The 20,000-nt window shown below is 46.3% G+C and overlaps 1 protein-coding gene across 1 annotated transcript in view; it reads right to left on the bottom strand.

Moving 5' to 3' along the window:
• plxdc2b (plexin domain containing 2b) overlaps positions 1–20,000 on the bottom strand; it is a 170,398-nt gene that overhangs the window by 30,709 nt on the left and 119,689 nt on the right. Inside the window, exons 6-9 of the mRNA XM_052506107.1 lie at positions 15,471–15,589; positions 13,974–14,073; positions 1,407–1,502; positions 777–858 (exon numbers count right to left, since the gene is read on the bottom strand). Coding sequence (XP_052362067.1) covers positions 777–858; positions 1,407–1,502; positions 13,974–14,073; positions 15,471–15,589 — 397 coding nt within the window. The remainder of the gene's footprint in view (positions 1–776; positions 859–1,406; positions 1,503–13,973; positions 14,074–15,470; positions 15,590–20,000) is intronic.

Here is a 20,000-nt window from a genome sequence, read left to right as displayed (position 1 = left end):
ACATTCTGCGCCGTCTCAAATATTTACCTTTTTGTGCCAGGGTGTGAAAGATAGAAAGACAAATGGTCAAGGGGAAAGGAGAGAAAGAGAAGAGCGGAGAGAGAGAGAGAGAGAGAGAGAGCGAGAGAGGGGAATTCTCAATTTCAAAAAAAAAAACAAGAGTAATGGGTCGGATCTCATGTAATGGGTCGGATCTCATGTAATGGGTCGGATCTCATGTTCTCTCGCTCCGTTGTTATTTCCTTCTCTGTCTTTCCTTTGGGCGCCATCAATAAGGAAAAACGACTGAACATCACCGGGAACTCACTGGCACCCTCCCAAATTGCACCCTATTCCCTATTTACAGTATACAGGGCACAACTTTTAACAAGGGTCCAGGGCTCTGTTTAAACTGGGTGCACTGTACAGGGAATAGGGTGCCATTTGGGACACACACCACTGAGCAGAGGGAATAGGGGAGGGTCTGTCTCCATGTGATAGGGCACATGTCTATACATACACCTCACACTCAATAGCTCGCTAAGAGAGGTGCTGAGTGACTGGAACTAATAGCAACATTTAAAGGAGGGAGAAGAAAGATTAGGGAGACTGAGCGAGCGATGGAGATGGAGGGGAGGACAGAAAGGTAGAGTGTTGGATGGAAAAGATGGTCTCCGTCCCAAATGGCACCTATTCCCTATATAGTGCACTACGTTTGATCAGAGCACATAGGTTGTAGGGTGGCATTTAGGATGCAGGCAAAGACATACAGTGAGGGGTATAGAGGGGTGTCTGACCTGCGAAGGCGGTGGCACCAGCTGCAGTTGAAGTTGATCTGGGAGGAGATGCAGCTGCCACAGCTGGTGAACTGGAGACATGCTGGGAGGGAACAGGATACACACACGTCACAACACACGTCACAACACACACACGTCTACTGACTCAGTCAAAACACAATATAGAAATCTATATATAGATTGCTAGATTGTTGTAGTTGATAATGCAAAACAATATATTAAATTAAGCATCTCAGAATAGAAGTGCTGATCTAGGATCAGATTGTCCATGCAATCTTATTAATTTAGATATTAAAGGCTAAACTGATCGTAAATTAGAACACCAACTCTGAGACGCTTGATACATTCATACCAATTGTCAAAACACCAACATAGAAATCCATGGCTAGAATGTTGTAGTTTGCTAAATGCAAAAGAAATGTTTCTAAAAGATAGGAGTTTTGATTCACAGGTGTCCCTGAAATGATGGGATACAGCCTGAAGGAAAGTCTATTAGCTCGACATCTACTAGGTCTATGTTTCACCTATTACCTTATCTAGAACCTAGGCTAGTTCATGGGGGCCTACTTGTGTCGTCATTATCATATTTCATATCATGAGCCATCTGTCTATCAAAGGAATCCATCTTACTCGGTAAAGGCATCATTTCCACTGCTGTGGAGTTGGTGATTTTGGTCTTCGCCAGCTCCACGCGATGGTACTCATAGATCGTTCTCCTACGAACATCTGAATGGAGTGAGTGAGAGAAAGGGAAAGAGAGGGAGGGAAGGAAAGAGTGAGAGAGAAAACGGTCACAAATCTTCCTCGGAGAGCTAAAACTAGGACAAGTGGTTCCCGAGGAGGAGAGCGAGAGAGAATAAGAGAACAGAGAGGCAGAATCAGGCCATATGGGAAGAGAGAAGAGCATTCCTTTAGTTTGCTCTCTCTCACTCTCTCTTTATCAGAAAGCCTGCTACTTGGCAAAGGGGTGGGCAGAAATGTCCCACTCGAGGTGATATCCCTGTTGAAAGCCCCCAGTTCCTCCAGGTAATGTCCCAAATGACACCCTATTCCCTATATAGTGCACTACATTTGACTAGGGCTGTCTCTGCCTGGCCGGTTCCTCTCTTTCCACTGGGATTCTCTGCCTCTAACCCTATTACAGGGGCTGAGTCACTGGCTTACTGGGGCTCTCTCATGCCGTCGCTGGGGGGGGTGCGTCACCTGAGTGGGTTGATTCACTGTTGTGGTCATCCTGTCTGGGTTGACCCCCCCCCCTTGGGTTGTGCCGTGGCAGAGATCTTTGTGGGCTATACTCAGCCTTGTCTCAGGATGGTAAGTTGGTGGTTGAAGATATCACTCTAGTGGTGTGGGGGCTGTGCTTTGGCAAATTGGGTGGAGTTATATCCTTCCTGTTTGGCCCTGTCCGGGGGTGTCCTCGGATGGGGCCACAGTGTCTCCTGACCCCTCCTGTCTTAGCCTTCAGTATTTATGCTGCAGTAGTTTATGTGTTGGGGGGCTGGGGTCAGTTTGTTATATCAGGAGTACTTCTCCTGTCCTATTCGGTGTCCTGTGTGAATCTAAGTGTGTGTTCTCTAATTCTCTCCTTCTCTCTTTCTTTCTCTCTCTCGGAGGACCTGAGCCCTAGGACCATGCCCCAGGACTACCTGACATGATGACTCCTTGCTGTCCCCAGTCCACCTGGCCATGCTGCTGCTCCAGTTTCAACTGACCTGAGCCCTAGGACCATGCCCCAGGACTACCTGACATGATGACTCCTTGCTGTCCCCAGTCCACCTGGCCATGCTGCTACTCCAGTTTCAACTGTTCTGCCATATTATTATTCAACCATGCTGGTCATTTATGAACATCTGAACATCTTGGCCATGTTCTGTTATAATCTCCACCCGGCACAGCCAGAAGAGGGAGGACTGGCCACCCCACATAGCCTGGTTCCTCTCTAGGTTTCTTCCTAGGTTTTGGCCTTTCTAGGGAGTTTTTCCTAGCCACCGTGCTTCTACACCTGCATTGCTTGCTGTTTGGGGTTTTAGGCTGGGTTTCTGTACAGCACTTTGAGATATCAGCTGATGTACGAAGGGCTATATAAATAAATTGGATTTGATTTGAAAGGGCTCTGGGCAATGGGAACCTGGTCAAACATAGTACAGTATGTAAGGAATAGGGTGCCATTTGGGATGCTCCCCCAGTGACTAAGATAATCTGCTGCAGCAGTCACCAGGACCAGGCTAGGTAAAATGGAGAGTTTGATTTGATCCACTATTGACTCTCAGTCGTCCCCCAATAATAAGTTGCTTTTTCAATCTTAGTGTAAAATGGCCCACTTGGTTTTGCAGTCCATGCAGTTCCCCCCTCTCCCCCTGGCGCTGCACTAAACTATGCACAGACAGAAAGGATTATAATATGATATATTATACTGTAGATCCTAATTAAATTCAAATGAAAAGGCATAGCTCTGCCACTGTGATCTCATAAACGTAAAAGCTCTGCTAGTTAATTCCTTCATTCCAGTCATTTTCCTGGTGTGTTTAAATGCTTAATTCAAGTTAACGTGACTGAAAAACCTGGAATACAATGGGACGTTTATGTACATCAGTGAGAGTAATTATTTAACGTAGCCCGTATGACATTGGTCGACACATTACATTTTCTATAATGCACACACTTGCTTGAGCAATGAGATAGGAAATTGAAATTCAATAAACAGCACAGCATGGCTGTGGAACATATACAGCAAATGAGTTTGACTGCTCGCGAGCCCCATTCATTATATACACTTATTGTATACACTCATACATAATTGACCAATATCAAATGAACACATTTTGCCTGCTTGTATGAGTTTTCATCTAAGAGCAAAGCCATTATTCTGTTGTGTACAACTGTGGATCCAGATACCGCAGTGGCAGACTGGGACCAGAAATCGTCTCTGGCATTTCAGGGCCGATTCCTCGAGGCCCCCACACCAGCCCAGTTTTTCCATGAGGACCCCACTATTAGCCTAATCATCGTGCTGAGCGAATAACCAACTTTTCTGTTACTTTTCTGTTTTTAAACAACTAATTGACTGACATCGGTTCAATTATTTGAATTTCTGTAAGCGTTAAATCAGATCAAGCTCGAACTGTGCAATGTAGTAGGGAGTTATAGTTTTCAACAGGTCAATATTCTACATAGTTTAGCGCAGAAAGCCTCCCGAGTGGAGCGGTGGTCTAAGGCACTGGGTTTGAGTCCAGGCTGTGTCGCAGCCGTCCGCGGCCCGGGAGACCCATGGGGCGGCACACAATTGGCCCAGCATCGTCTGGGTTAGGGGATAGTTAGGCCTGCAGGGATGTCCTTGTCCCATCGCAGACGAGTGAGTCCTGTGGCATGCCGGGCGCAGTGCACGCTGACATGGTCGCCAGGTGTACAGTGTTTCCACCAACACATTGGTGGGGCTGGCTTCCGTGTTAAGTGGGCGTTGTGTCAAGAAGCAGTGTGGCTTGGTTGGTTTGTGATTAAGAGGACGCACGGCTCTCGACCTTCACCTCTCCTGAGTCCGTATGGGAGTTACAGCGATGGGACAAGACTGTAACTACCAATTGTATACCATGAAATTGGGGAGAAAAAGGGATAAATACAATTTTAAAAATTAAAAAGATTAGTACAGAAAATGTGGTAATTAATGACAATAATCCATTCCAAAACATGATTATTTTTTCAATAATCAAACCGAAACTGAACCAACTTCAAAAAGCACTAATCACTCAGCACTACCTGATAGTTATCTTTGGGGTCAAAAGCACAGTTGAAGTCGGAAGTTTACATACACTTAGGTTGGAGTCATTAAAACTCGTTTTTCAACAACTCAACAAATTTCTTGTTAATTTTGGCAAGTCGGTGAGGACACGTACTTTTCCAGTCATTTTTCCAACAATTGTTTACAGACAGATTATTTCACTTATAATTCACTGTATCACAATTCCAGTGGGTCAGAAAATTCCAGAAAAAGATGTCATGGCTTTAGAAGCTTCTGATAGGCTAAAAATACATAATTTGAATCAATTGGATCAACTGTACAAACAATAGTACGCAAGTATAAACACCATGGGACCACGCAGCAGTCATACCGCTCAGGAAGGAGACACGTTCTGTCTCCTAGAGATGAATGTACTTTGGTGCGAAATTGTGAAGATGCTGGAGGAAACAGGTACACAAGTATCTATATCCACAGTAAAACGAGTCCTATATCGACATAACCTGAAAGGCCGCTCAGCAAGGAAGAAGCCACTGCTCCAAAACCGCCATAAAAAAGCCAGACTACGGTTTGCAACTGCACATGGGGACAAAGATTGTGCTTTTTGGAGAAATGTCCTCTGGTCTGATGAAAGAAAAATAGAACTGTTTCGCCATATTGACCATCGTTATGTTTGGAGGAAAAAGGGGGAGGCTTGCAAGCCGAAGAACACCATCCCAACCGTGAAGCACGGGGGCATCATGTTGTGGGGGTGATTTGCTGCAGGAGGGACTGGTGCACTTCACAAAATAGAAGGAAACATGAGGAAGGAAAATTATGTGGATATATTGAAGCAACAGCTCAAGACATCTGTCAAGAAGTTAAAGGTTGGTCGCAAATGGGACTTCCAAATGGACAAGCTGTGGCAAAATGGCTAAAAGGACAACAACGTCAAGGTATTGGAGTGGCCATCACAAAGCCCTGACCTCAAGCCTCAAGCCAAATTTGTGGGCATAACTGAAAAAGCATGTGCGAGCAAAGAGGGCTACAAACCTGACTCATCGTCACCAGCTCTGTCAGGAGGAATGGGCCAAAATTCACCCAACTTATTGTGGGAAGCTGGTGAAGGCTATTTTTAGTAGGATTAAATGTCAGGAATTGTGAAAAACTGAGTTTAAATGTAGTTGGCTAAGGTGTATGTAAACTTCCGACTTCAACTGTATATAGAAGATAGAGTGCCACCTGAGACGCAGCCTATGAGTATTCATTCTTCTAATACAGGTGAGAAAACAGTACTATAGAGACATTAGAATGTGTGAAAAACACATTCAAAACATGCTTGGTTTTGGCACCAAAAACATCTGACCAAGGCATACTGTACATTATTAGCTGACTTGACCCTGAAACCCCTCCCACCCACCTTCTACCCTCCCCTATGGCTGGCTTTCTCTAGCCCCAGGCATTAGGATGATCAAGTCCAATGTTAGCATTGAGGGGCCAGAGGAGGGGGGAGGTCTCTCGCTCTCTCTCTGCCTGCCTGGTGGTGCTGCTCTGTGGACAGGCTATCCAGACCCGGTCGCCTGCCTCTGGTTTCCTCTGGAGGTGGATGAGTCTGGGGGTGCAGGGTGGTGCTGCTCTGTGGACAGGCTATCCAGACCCGGTCGCCTGCCTCTGGTTTCTTCTGGAGGTGGATGAGTCTGGGGGTGTAGGGTGGTGCTGCTCTGTGGACAAGCTATCCAGACCCGGTCGCCTGCCTCTGGTTTCCTCTGGAGGTGGATGAGTCTGGGGGTGCAGGGTGGTGCTGCTCTGTGGACAGGCTATCCAGACCCGGTCGCCAGCCTCGGGTTTCCTCTGGAGGTGGATGAGTCTGGGGGTGTAGGGTGGTGCTGCTCTGTGGACAAGCTATCCAGACCCGGTCGCCAGCCTCGGGTTTCCTCTGGAGGTGGATGAGTCTGGGGGTGTAGGGTGGTGCTGCTCTATGGACAGGCTATCCAGACCCGGTCGCCTGCCTCTGGTTTCCTCTGGAGGTGGATGAGTCTGGGGGTGCAGGGTGGTGCTGCTCTGTGGACAGGCTATCCAGACCCGGTCGCCTGCCTCTGGTTTCTTCTGGAGGTGGATGAGTCTGGGGGTGCAGGGTGGTGCTGCTCTGTGGACAGGCTATCCAGACCCGGTCGCCTGCCTCTGGTTTCCTCTGGAGGTGGATGAGTCTGGGGGTGCAGGGTGAAGTTGCTCTGAGACGCTGATCTTGGCAGCCAGGACACCCGTGATACAAGTGAGTATTCGACATCCAACCATGTCTGAGGACGTCGGGAGATGACGTGGAAAACAGCCACTAGGGAAAACAGTAAGCGCTGTTACCTTCAAGTAGGTTTTGGTTTTGCTGGGGCGTAAGCATATGCCTCTGACTCCAAATATTGCATGTTCGATTCCAGCAAGAGATGTTTGTTTTAAGCCTATCCCAAACCTTAACCCTTACCTTGACCTTAAACACTTTAAAATTTTACGTTTGCCACAACTTTTACATTTGACGTTTGAGAAACATGGATGAATGTCTAATTCTGACGAGACCGTGAGAGGTAGTTGGATCTCGGGTCAGTTTAGCATTTTCCCTCTACTAGGGAAGGTTAGGATTAGGGGAGGGGAAGCTGATCTTAGATCTGCACTATTGGGAAACAGCGAGTCTGGGAGGTAGGAAGCTTTAACTCGCAGCAATTACAGTCTCAGCCTGAGCATCAAAAGCGGTAATGAGGATTTAGTTGTCCTGCTCCAATAACATCAAACAAAAGGAGCTTTGTAGAAGTGTGTCATCAATTATGCACACAAGGGTCTATTAGGCCATCATCTAATTAAAAGCACACGCATGAAAAATTATGCGCTGGCCCAATACCTCCCCAAAATACAATGGAAAATAGGCTACTGGTCTGGTACGCACCTAAGGTGGGTCCAGCCAAGGAAATGGTTTCTTATTCATTCACCCCTGAAAGTTGGATGAGAATCATCAGAAATGTGATGTGAGAACCTTGTGCAATGTGTTAAAAGTCAATGAAGGAAGAAGGGAATCCAAATTCTAAACCGTGCTTTGTTTGCCAGTAGCCCTTGTACCTGTGTCACAGTGGAGTCCGACTCTGCTGGAAGGAGAAATAGAATGAACACGCGGGCAGACTTTCATTACTCACACTGTTCCAACAGCCCTGTGATATTAACAATGATAATCACTGGGCAGAAACAGAATATCACATAGGACCCTGACTGTGAGGTTAGATCCCTGTTCTACTCCTATTCCCGGTGGGGTATAAAAAAGCTGCAATTCCATACAAGTGTGTTTCCTGCCATCAAGATAACACTCATGCAGCTTTCACAGCAACTCGTTCATTCGGAATCCTTACCACCACACGGCAAGCTCTCTTGCGTCGAGCAAATTATTTCCACGATCTCCTCCCCAACATCTTTGCAATCACTGTTCATTGGACGTTGGACATGGAAATCCAGCAATATCACAATATGAATGGATATGATGAATACACACAAGGATGTCAAGCTGACCTCCTCCTCTGCCCGCATAATAGTGAGGTGAGCTAATCCTGGGCCTGCTATTGTACATTGGCCATGGTGAATTGGCATAAGAATAAACTCAGGCAGATATTAAAAAGGACTGAGGCGCTTCTGGCTTTGAAAACATCATCAGAATAATGCATTGAGGTGACTGGGAGTCTGGCTGTCCGTGCATCTGGCTGCCCAGCCCGGGGGGTGGCTAAATAAAAGCCCGGGTTTAAAGGTTTTAACACAGGAAGACCAGCGGGCCCCCAGGCCTCTAGCACCTGACCTGGTAATTATCTCGCCTGTCCATTGGATGTCGGCAAATCCTCCCTCTGCTGCTGCCAGTGCAGCACAGGCCAGGCCCAAACGCCGTGGCCTGGAAATAGCTAGCTAGCACGGTCAAATGTTTCATTTCACAAATGAAGCGTGAACGTGGCTAAAGAGGTGGGTTAGAGGAAGCCTCTCGGCTGTGCTTGCTGTGTGTGCTCAGGCCGGTAATTGGCAGCAGAGACACTTATTGACTCGACATGAGTTCACTCCTGTACACTGAACACTCAGCCCTTCAGCTGCCTGGGCTCTTCCCAAATGGCACCCTATTTCCTTACAAGTATCAGCAGATGTGCCTAAAAGAACAACCGGTCCTTAAAAGGTTGATCTACATTTCAAAAGACATTCTTTTCTTCCGGGAGAATGAAAAACGAGTTCCATGCAGCTGTAGGGATTGGGATTACACAGCAGGAAATCAGATCAAAAGTAGTCCAGCCATCTGACACAGTCTGGGTTTCCGAGCTGGGTGGAACCCTGGGCCAGTGCAATCAATACTGCAGAAGGATCCATTCTACCTGCTGTCCAGGGGGACCAGATCAGGGTGTGTGTGTGTGTGTGTGTTCTCAAGATTGTTAGGGCTTTTACTGATGTCTCATATCCACAATGAACCAAATCAAAACATTTAAGCTGGTGTGGACTAACAGTTAAATGCTTAGTTACGGGCCCTTGCCAACAATGGAGAGAGAAAGAAAATAGAGAAATAAAACACGTAATAATACAAGTTACAATATATTTTTTTTAAACGAGTAACGATAACTAGGCTATATACAAGAGCTACCAATACTGAGTCAATGTGCAGGGGTACGGGGTCATTGAGGTAGATATGTACATATAACTAGGAATAAAGTGACAGATTGTCAACAAGAGCAGAAGAGTAAGTGATCAGTCATGAAAGTGAGCGCAAAAAGGATCAATGCAGATAGTCCGGGTAGCTATTTGATTAACTATTTAATTAACTCTTTAGAAGTCTCATGGCTTGGAGGTAGAAGCTGTTCAGGGTCCTGTTGGTTCCAGATTTAGTGCATTGGTAACACTTGCCGTGCGGTAGCAGAGAGAAAAGTCTGTGACTTGGGTGGCTGGAGCCTTTTCTTAGGGCCTTCCTCTGAAACCGCCTGGTATAGAGGTCCTGGATGACAGGGAGCTCGGCACCAGTGATGTACTGGGCTTATACGCACTACCCTCTGTAGAACCTTGCGGTCGGGTGCCGAGCAGTTTCTATACAAAGGGGTGACGCAGCCTGTCAAGATGCTCTCAATGGTGCAGCTGTATAACTTTTTTAAAGAACTGAGGGCCCATGTGAAATCTTTTCAACCTCCTGAGGGGGAAAAGGTGTTGTCGTGCCCTCTTCATGACTGTGCTCGTGTTTTGGACCCTGATAGGTCCTTAGAGATGTGGAGACCGAGGAACTTGAAGCTCTCGACCGTCTCCACTACAACCCCGTCAATGTTGAAGGGGGTGTGCTCGGCCCCCCATTTCCTGTAGTTCACGGTCAGCTATTTTGTTTTGCTGATGTTAAGAGAGAGGTTGTTGTCCTGGCACCACACTGCCAGGTCTCTAACCTCCTCCCTATAGAATGTATCATCGTCGTCGGTGATCAGGCCTACCACCTACCACGCTGAGCTGTAGTCAGTGAACAGCATTCTCACGTTGGTGTTCCCTTTGTCCAAGTGGGAAATGGCAGTGTGGAGTGCAATAGAGATTGCGTAATCTGTAGATCTGTTGGGGCAGTATGCAAATTGGAGTGGGCCCAGGGTGTCTGGGATGATGGTGATAAGTGTGAGTCATGACCAGCCTTTGAAAGTATTTCATGGCTACAGATGTGAGTGCTACAGGGCGATAGTCATTGGGCACAGGGAGTGTGGTGGTCTGCTCAAAATATTTATGTATTACAGATTGGGTCAGGGAGAGGTTGAAAATTCAGTGAAGACACTTGCCAGCTGGTCAGCGCAGACTCTGAGCACGCATCCTGGTAATTCATCTGGCCCTGCGGCCTTGTGAATGTTAACCTGTTTAAAAAGTCTTACTCACATTGGCTACGGAGAGCGTGATCACACAGTCATCTGGAACAGCTGGTGCTCTTACACATGGTTCAGTGTTGCTTGGCTCGATGTGAGCATAGAAGGCATTTTGCTCGTCTGGAAGGCTTGTGTATTTGGGCAGCTAGGTTTCCCTTTGTAATCCGTGATAGTTCGCAAGCTCTGCCACATCAAGGAGATGTGCCACATCAATGTGCCACATCAAGGAAATCATGAGGCATAAACCTTCCTACAATTCGCTTTTAATTAAGAATCATCAGTTATAAACAACCAAATCCAGCCTTTTCAGAGCCCTGCACGGCATAACATGTTGACGAACCAGTAGCTAACATTGGTACTGTATATCCTGAAATGGGTGCATTGGCTACATGCTTTGCCTACTAAACAGTAGCGGCTGAGACACATTGAGAGAGAGAGAGATTGTCCTGCCCTTTTGACCGGCTGAAGACCCAAGACGCTAATCCTGACCTTTCTCTCCAGACAGACAGACAGACAGACAGACACGGGTGTCTGCTCTCTGCCCAAATATCACCTTCTCTGTGTTCATCCACCAACCTGCCTATTTCTCTCCTCTCTAGAGATATGACATTCGCCACCATTCACGAGGTACATGAAATATATGATCAAATGTATGTTTTCAAGATATTACACTTCCAAAGGAGAGGCCTCTCATACAGGAAACCAATAGTTTACTTCAGAGGGAGTACAGTACTACTGTTTGGGCTGTATTGTCCATTAAAACCAAAATAAATACAGAAGTGAACCCAGTAAAAGTTTGTGAGGAAGCTGGCTCAGCATTTTACAGTCTTTCAGGCTGGAACAGACAGAACTTTGCAACCAAATCTCCAAATAAAATGGCATAACTGCAGCAACAGAATTACGCCATGGCTTGAAGCTGCAATTACACCATCTGGTGCCGTATCTTCGTTGTCAGTCCAAAGTTAGGGAAAAGTTAGGGATAGGGTTAAACTTAAGTTTAGGCATTCATTGGGTAAGTTAAGGATTAAGTTCGAAGTAGGGGTGCTGAGGGTGCGGCAGCACCTCCCGATTTAAAACACTTTTATTATAATAATTAAAAGACAGAAACTAGGCCTGTATTACTCTTGTATGAGCAGAGAAAAATACTCCTCGGCAGAGCGGAGATAAATACTCTTCAGCCCCCCCCCCCACCCCACATCGCAAATGTCACCCTATTCCCTATATACTGCATTACCTTTGACAAGGTCCCATAGGGAATAGGGTGCCATTTGGGATGCAGCTGAGCAGACTGTTTTCATCCAGCTGAGCTAAACGTTAGAAAGACTGCATCAAAGAGGGTAGTAATTTAACACAAGTCCTTTGGAAGCTCGAGAACCCTCTATAGCAGGGGTATTCAACTCTTACCCTACGAGGTCCGGAGCCTGCTGATTTTCTGTTCTACCTGATAATTAATTGTACCCACCTGGTGTCCCAGGTCTAAATGAGTTCCTGATTAGAGGGGAACAATGAAAAAACACAGTGGAACTGGCATCGAGGTCCGGAGTTGAGTTTGAGGGCTCTATTGTACCAACAAGAGTGTTGTGGGAGTGCTACTGTGGCTACAGTCACAAGAGCACAGCTGAACCCACAGTTTTCAGAAAAGTAGAAATAATCAACAACCACACTAGCACAACACTCACAGAACAGCTGAGCAGCAGGTTTGAACTCCCCATTATAACACCTAAACCCTTTATTACTGACCACAGTGGCTTTGTTCCAAATGGCCCCCTATTCCCTATGTAGTGCCCATAGGGCTTTGGTAAAATAAAAAGTAATGCACTATGTAGGCATTGGGGTTCCAACGGGGAGTCTTTAAAGTTTTCTGAGCAGAGGTACTTATTACCCACGATTGAATAATTCCAGACAACGTCGAAATGTTATAAATAACAGGCTATAAAACGCTACGTGAAACAAATACTGTACATTCTTCAAAAGCCAAAGTCCTATGAACATATCATCAACAAGCAATTAAATGAATGCTTTTTGCAGACTTGGAAATGAAAGCCCCAGAGAGGGTCTAGCAGTGGATGAAAAGGTTGACTTTCTCCTCTTTGCTCAACTTTCTTTGAACTATTGGAAGGAGCATCATGCAAAGAGACAATTCTGGACCGCGCCCATGTAATCATTCCCATTCTGCCGTCTGAGAGGCCACAACAAAAAGGTTGAACTCATGCCGCTTTGGCGTGAGGTTCAGATCTAGGACCAACTTCCCTTCCCCCAGTGGGAGAAATGCAGAACTGAACCGAGATCAGCATATAGGACAGGGGGGGGAAATTTGGGGATTTCGAATACAACAAAAAGGCAGCACAGACTTTAAAAAGAACTTATTTGTTCATCAAAATCAATTTGCGGGCCAGAAATGGGGCAGTTATTTTAGGTCCAATATATATTGGTCCAATATAATGTTGGCTGTGGCCTGGAGTGTTTTTTTTTTAACCCAAAATAATATATCCTTTAAAATTCCCGAATGCGGCCCGCGGGCCATAGTTGCCCACCCTTGGTCTACGGGCAACTTCACCGTATTTCAGCCCCACAAGGGAGGAGTTCTGAGAGGGGGAAAAAAACTTGTACCGGTCATGTGATTGGCTTACTGTGTGTATCCACTGCCCATCCTTTGGTGTCATGCAGTATGAGGTGGTATGTGATGGTATATACACAGTAAAAAACTGAAGTGATGTTTGATGGTGTGTGTGGAGTAAAAGGTGAATGTGGTTTGTGTGTACGTGATGTGTGAGTGGTAAAAGGTGTAATGTGGTATGTGGTATGTGTGTACGTGATGTGTGAGTGGTAAAAGGTGTAATGTGGTATGTGTGTGTGTGTGTGATGTGGTTTATGTGTATGTAGCGATGCAGGGAGTCGTGTGTGTGTGTGTGATGTGGTTTATGTGTATGTAGCGATGCAGGGAGTCGCGCGTGTGTGTGTGTGTGATGTGGTTTATGTGTATGTAACGATGCAGGGAGTCGTTTGTGTGTGTGTGGGATGTGGTTTATGATGGTTTATGTGTATGTAACGATGCAGGGAGTCGTGTGTGTGTGTGTGTGTGTGTGGGATGTGGTTTATGATGGTTTATGTGTATGTACCGATGCAGGGAGTCGTGTGTGTGTGTGTGTGTGTGTGTGTGTGTGTGTGTGTGTGGTTGTGTGTGTGTGTGTGTGTGTGTGTGTGTGTGTGTGTGTGTGTGTGTGTGTGTGTGTGTGTGTGTGTGTGTGTGTGTGTGTGTGTGTGTGTGTGATATGGTTTATGATGGTTTATGTGTATGTAGCGACGCAGGGAGTCATGTATGTGTGTGTGTGGGATGTGGTTTATGATGGTATATGTGTATGTAGCGACGCAGGGAGTGTGTGTGTGTGGGATGTGGTTTATGATGGTTTATGTGTATGTAGCGGCGCAGGAGTCATGTGTGTGTGTGGGATGTGGTTTATGATGGTTTATGTGTATGTAGCGACGCAGGGAGTCGTGTGTGTGTGGGATGTGGTTTATGATGGTTTATGTGTATGTAGCGACGCAGGGAGTCGTGTGTGTGCGTGCGTGCAGTAACACAGCACTCTCTGCATCATGGTGACTCACTGGGAATCTGTTGGATCCTGTGGACCACCACAAAGGCATCGGAGAGGCCCACCTTCACCGGGTGATTGACAGAGCTGATCTGGGCCACCTCGATGGGGATCTGGAAGAGAGAGGAGAGACCAGTGGAGGGGCATCAATCACCAGCCGCCACACCTGTCTATCTAACTGAGCTGCCTGCAAACAGACCAAACCAGGCAGAGGCCTAACAGTTTCTGATGCTGATGGAAGGCTGGGGTAAATGTGTCCCAAATGACACCCTATACCGTTTATAGTGCACTTCTTTTGACCAGGGCCGGCACTATGTAGGGAATAGGGTGCCATTTTGTGACGCAAGCCTACAGACAATGGGACTTCACTTACTGGCAAGAACAAAGAGCGTACAATCAACTCATCTCCCCAAAAAATCCAATTAATAATTCCACAAAACAAGTCTGGCGGGCTCAAACTTGAGAATGTAGAGATCATTGGAGAGACACACTTTTATTGTGTGGTGAAAGTGAACACAGCAGTCCCCTTTACGTCTTTACATGAAGGTGGATGAGGTGAGTGTTTAGAGAAAAGTACTCCCTGATTGGAACGGAGAGAAAGAGAGAGAGAGAAAGAGAGATGTCGCGTCATGCCCTGATTGAGAACAGAGGTTGGAGAGCACAGAGCTTTATTTATCAACTCAATCACGGAGAGAATGTAATAAGTGCTCCATCGCCACAGGGAAGAGGGGGTGAGGAATGAGAGAGCGAGAGAGAGAGAAAGAGAGAGAGAGAAACGGAAACAGAGAGAGAGAGAGAGAGAGAGAAACGGAAACAGAGAGAGAGAGAGAGAGAGAGAGGGAGAAGGAGAGAGCTGTGAGTGTGAAGAATTCCCTGCCCCTCACGAGCTGGGTGTGACATAATGTCACTCCTACACCCCTATAGCTGGGTCAGCTGACAACGTCACGGAAATGATGCGCGAGCATTGCAGAGGCCGTGTGCTGTTATCATTCTGAAAGCTCAGATAGCTAGCAACAATGACAAGAAGCTGCCGTGTGGGGGGAATCGTATGTGGCTCGTTTCAGCTGGTTTTTATCTTGTTCTTGATACCATGTCTTGTTAAGCTAATTATCGCTATCTAGCTAGCCAACAACGGTAACGACATATTTGAGAGAGACAACAAATACTCATTGTGCAAATGTATTTATGTTCTCAATGAACATTTGGAGAGGAAATAAAGTGTGCATGTTGTCAACAATCCTTTGATTCTAAACTAATCCCTTCTGTTTTCCTCAAGGGTTGCGCACAGATCGAGTTTTGTCGCTAAGCAATCCACCCATCTATGGGAGATAGCTGGAGGGAGGAGCAGCGAGAGAAATAAAGAGAGACAGTGAGAGAGGAACTAAGAGTAGCAGAAATAGAGAAAGAGAGAGAAAGTGGCAGAGGGGAGGGACATATAGCCTAGATAGGGAGCAACACACACACAGAGAGAGAGAGAGAGAGAGAGAGAGAGAGAGAGAGAGAGAGAGACCTCTTTGTAGGCGAAGACGATCCTGCCGTCGCTGTGCAGTGTGGCCTGGAAGGTGAAGCTGCCCAGGTTGTAGCTGTCCTGCAGGTGGACATGGTCCCACTGGACTACCAGAGCAGTGCCTGGATGAGAGGAAGGGAGAGAGTGAGACTGTCAGAACCTTAGACAACCAAACAGGACCTCATAACCACACAGGACCATGCAAAACCACAAAGAACCACTTAGAACTAGATATAACTTACTTAGAACAACACAGTACCACACAGAACAACACACTGTATAACCACACAGGGCCACACAGCACTACATATAAACACACAGTTCCACACAAAACCACTTAGAACCACACATGACCATACAAAATAATATAGAACCACATACAGTATAACCACACAGGACCATACAGAACCATACATAACAGGTGTGGGAATCCTAGGAATAGAAAGTTTGTAGAAATTATAATGGACCTATAACAAAATCGGTCCCCAAAGAAGTCTATGCAGCCCCCTGAATTTTGAAATCCCAATGTGGCCCTTTGAGACTAAATGATTACCTACCCCTGATATATAACTACACATGACAACAGAGAACTACATAGATCTACATAGATTTCTATTAGATAAGAATTTGGAGAGCAAAACCCAGAGGAGGCAAGGTTCCTTAAGTTTCAAACATTGCCGGAGGCACCCAGGGTGGTCCTTCTGTAGCTCAGTTGGTAGAGCATGGCGCTTGTAACGCCAGGGTAGTGGGTTCGATCCCCGGGACCACCCATACGTAGAATGTATGCACACATGACTGTAAGTCGCTTTGGATAAAAGCGTCTGCTAAATGGCATATATTATTATTATTATATTAGCCAAAATGAGTTGTGACGTGTCTTCTCTGATACCACAGTCTCACCTTCTCAGATTATAAAAGATACATGTAAGCCTAGTAAATTCAGCAAAAAAAAGAAACGTCCTCTCACTGTCAACTGCGCTTATTTTCAGTAAAGGTAACATGTGTAAATATTTGTATGAACATAACAAGATTCAACAACTGAGACATCAACTGAACAAGTTCCACAGACATGTGACTAACAGAAATAATGTGCCCCTGAACAAAGGGGGGTCAAAATCAAAAGTAACAGTCAGTATCTGGTGTGGCCACCAGCTGCATTAAGTACTGCAGTGCATCTCCTCCTCATGGTCTGCACCAGAATTGCCAGTTCTTGCGGTGAGATGTTACCCCACTCTTCCACATTTAACATTTACATTTAAGTCATTTAGCAGACGCTCTTATCCAGAGCGGCTTACAAATTGGTGCATTCACCTTATGACATCCAGTGGAACAGTCACTTTACAATAGGAACAGTCACTTTACAATAGTAAAGGCAACTACAAGTTCCTGGACATTACTGGGGGGAACGGCCCTAGCCCTCACCCTCCAATCCAACAGGTCCCAGATGTGCTAAATGGGATTGAGATCCGGGCTCTTCGCTGGCCATGGCAGAACACTGACATTCCTGTCTTGCAGGAAATCACGCACAGAATGAGCAATATGGCTGGTGGCTGGAGGGTCATGTTAGGATGAGCCTGCAGGAAGGGTACCACATGAGGGAGGAGGAAGTCTTCTCTGTAACACACAGCGTTGAGATTGCCTGCAATGACAACAAGCTCAGTCAGATGATTCTGTGACACACCACCCCAGACCATGATGGACCTTCCACCTCCAAATCGATCCCGCTCCAGACTACAGGCCTCGGTGTAACGCTCATTCCTTCGACGATAAACGTGAATCCGACCATCACCCCTGGTGAGACAAAACTGTGTCTCATCAGTGAAGAAAACTTTTTGCCAGTCCTGTCTGGTCCAGCGACAGTGGGTTTGTGCCCATAGAAGATGTTGTTTGGCGGTGAGGTATGGTGAGGACCTGCCTTACAACAGGCCTTACAAGCCTCTCTCAGCCTATTACGGACAGTCTGAGCACTGATGTAGGGAGCACCTGGTGTACCTCGGGCAGTTGTTGTTGCCATCCTGTACCTGTCCCGCAGGTGTGATGTTCGGATGTACCGATCCTGTGCAGGTGTTGTTACACATGGTCTGCCATTGCGAGGACGATCAGCTGTCCATCCTGTCTCCCTGTAGCGCTGTCTTAGGCGTCTCGCAGTACGGACATTACAATTTATTGTCCTGTCCACATCTGTAGCATGCCTAAGGCACGTTCACACAGATGAGCAGTCCCTGGGCATCTTTCTTTTGGTGATTTTCAGAGTCAGTAGAAAGGCCTCTTTAGTGTCCTACGTTTTCATAACTGTGACCTTAATTGCCTATCGTGTGTAAGCTGTTAGTGTCTTAACAACCGTTCCACAGGTGCACGTTCATTAATTGTTTATGGTTCATTGAACAAGCACGGGAAACGATGTTTAAACCCTTTACAATGAAGATCTGTGAAGTTATTTGGATTCATACGACTTATATTTGAAAGACAGGGTCCTGAAAAAAGGGACGTTTCTTTTTTTGCTGAGTTTATATTCCAGTTAACAAAACTCCTTGCAACATACAGGACACATTTAATTATTCTTGAAGAATCAGGAGGAAGCTCACATGAAGTACTCTGCACTGGATGGGTGTGTGTGAAGGGGGGGGGGGTTGAAATCATTTCAATATTCAAATAGTGTCCTTCTTTTTCGTTGTTGTCGGATATCAGTATTTTCGAAATACATTCGTGTTTTTTTTTTAAACACACATTTTGAACCTGAGCACTGCTGCGCGTGGTAGAGGCTGGCGCTCTATTGCTGCAGCTGTGCCTGCAGAGGTTATATGGGGCGGTGTGTGTAGCGAACAGAGGGAGGGAGAGAGAGCGAGAGAGAGAGAGAGAGACGCCAAGGCAACTCGGCTACAGCCAAGACTAGCTAACTTGTAGCAGCCACAACGTTATTCATCATCCCACATAACAGTGCCTGTCTTGACCGGAGTAGCGAGGCTGATTGAAGCCACATGCTGCGCAGCCTACCTGTTGGTTCCTCAATGTAGCCTTCACGCTAACTTTTAGAGCTTTTTTGTTCGTTTTCTGTTCCATCGTTGCATTACGTCAGTGAACTCTCACGCCATTTGCTACACATTGAGCCTCTTTGATTGGACAACATATACAACAAGACAGGTGAAGGCTACCGGTCGTTTGGTGGGGCGCACGTGCATGTCAGAAACAACACTGAAAAGTTTGTTATTTTATTCAGTGAATCATTTGGAATGTCATGGTATATCCTTGGATATAACAATGTTACATGGATATTGTCATTTAATTTAGAAAAAGCAATCTGGTTAAAACAGGCCTGTTTTCCCTCCAAAAATGTATTTGAATACTAACATCCCGTTCAGATATTCAAATAACCACGCACATCCCTACCCTGGGTGCAAACCTCACGTTCCTCCCCATGCTGTTTTGATTTAGTGTGGACTTTGGAGAGCTTTTGGATGTGAAAGTGATGCCTTTGCTCTCCCATGCAGCCAGACAGTCATTTGGCCAGGAGCCAGAGCAATAAAGGTTTGTTAACATAAGTAATCCATTTTTCCATCACACAGCCTGAACCGCTCTCCCGTCCAAAGTAAAGTGGGGATTTCGTTTCTCTGCTGACAGCTAGGAGTACTGCAGCTGTAGTGCTACAGGAAACCCCATAATATCCACACCTGGCCTCCAGAAGGCTTATGCATGAGGCTGATGCTACAGGATTCTCGATGACCTGGCCGGGGCATGGGGCCGCATGCTTGATGTAGAGAGGACAGGAATCGAGGCAGGGCATGTCAGTGTCCGCGTCCCAAATGGCACCCTATTCCCTATAATGGAAATTGGGGTGCCCCATGTGCCCTGGTCAAACGTGGTGCACTGTATAGGGAACAGGGTGCCATTTGGGATGCAGCCAGCGGTTGTCACAGTAACCATGTCTGTTCTGAATACTCTCTCTATCTGACTGAGAATGGGTCCTGGCTAGAACAGTGTACGGGGGGGCTGGGAACGCAACGCTACTCTGCTTGGATTCTGTTTTGGCTGGGGAAGGAGGGAGGGAGAGAGGGGGCAATTGAGGGTAAATTGAAGACGTGTAGAGGTAGACAGAGGTATAGGTAGATTGGAGGAGGGAAAAGAGAGTAGTGTGGCTACTCCTTGTTGGCCGTGTGAGTTCCACCAGTCAGCGCTATAAAAGGTAAGCCTAATAGAAGTCCGGAGCCTACTTAAAATGCATTGAGTTCAGAGAGAAAGCAGCCGTGCTATCTGGGGCTCCCTCTTCTAAAAATACACACTGGGTGAGAATGAGTGCACTGCACAAGCTGGCCTTGTTTTTCCCTAAAATGGCTTATATGCTGCAGAAAGTTAGGCAAAAGAAATCTCTCTCGACACACTGGGAATAGTGTACTAGTCGGCAGGGGGACGATGACTGCATAGGGCTCGAAAATGTTGAAAACACATAGACACAACTTCGTACAACGTTGAATACTTCTTAAAGTGAGAAAGAGAGGCTGTCAGTGGGTCCCCATGGGGGGCTACATTTAAAGTAGA

The sequence above is a fragment of the Oncorhynchus keta genome, chromosome 4 (genome assembly GCF_023373465.1).
Source record: "Oncorhynchus keta strain PuntledgeMale-10-30-2019 chromosome 4, Oket_V2, whole genome shotgun sequence".
NCBI lineage: Eukaryota > Metazoa > Chordata > Actinopteri > Salmoniformes > Salmonidae > Oncorhynchus > Oncorhynchus keta.
This window is presented reverse-complemented; position numbering and strand designations above follow the sequence as displayed.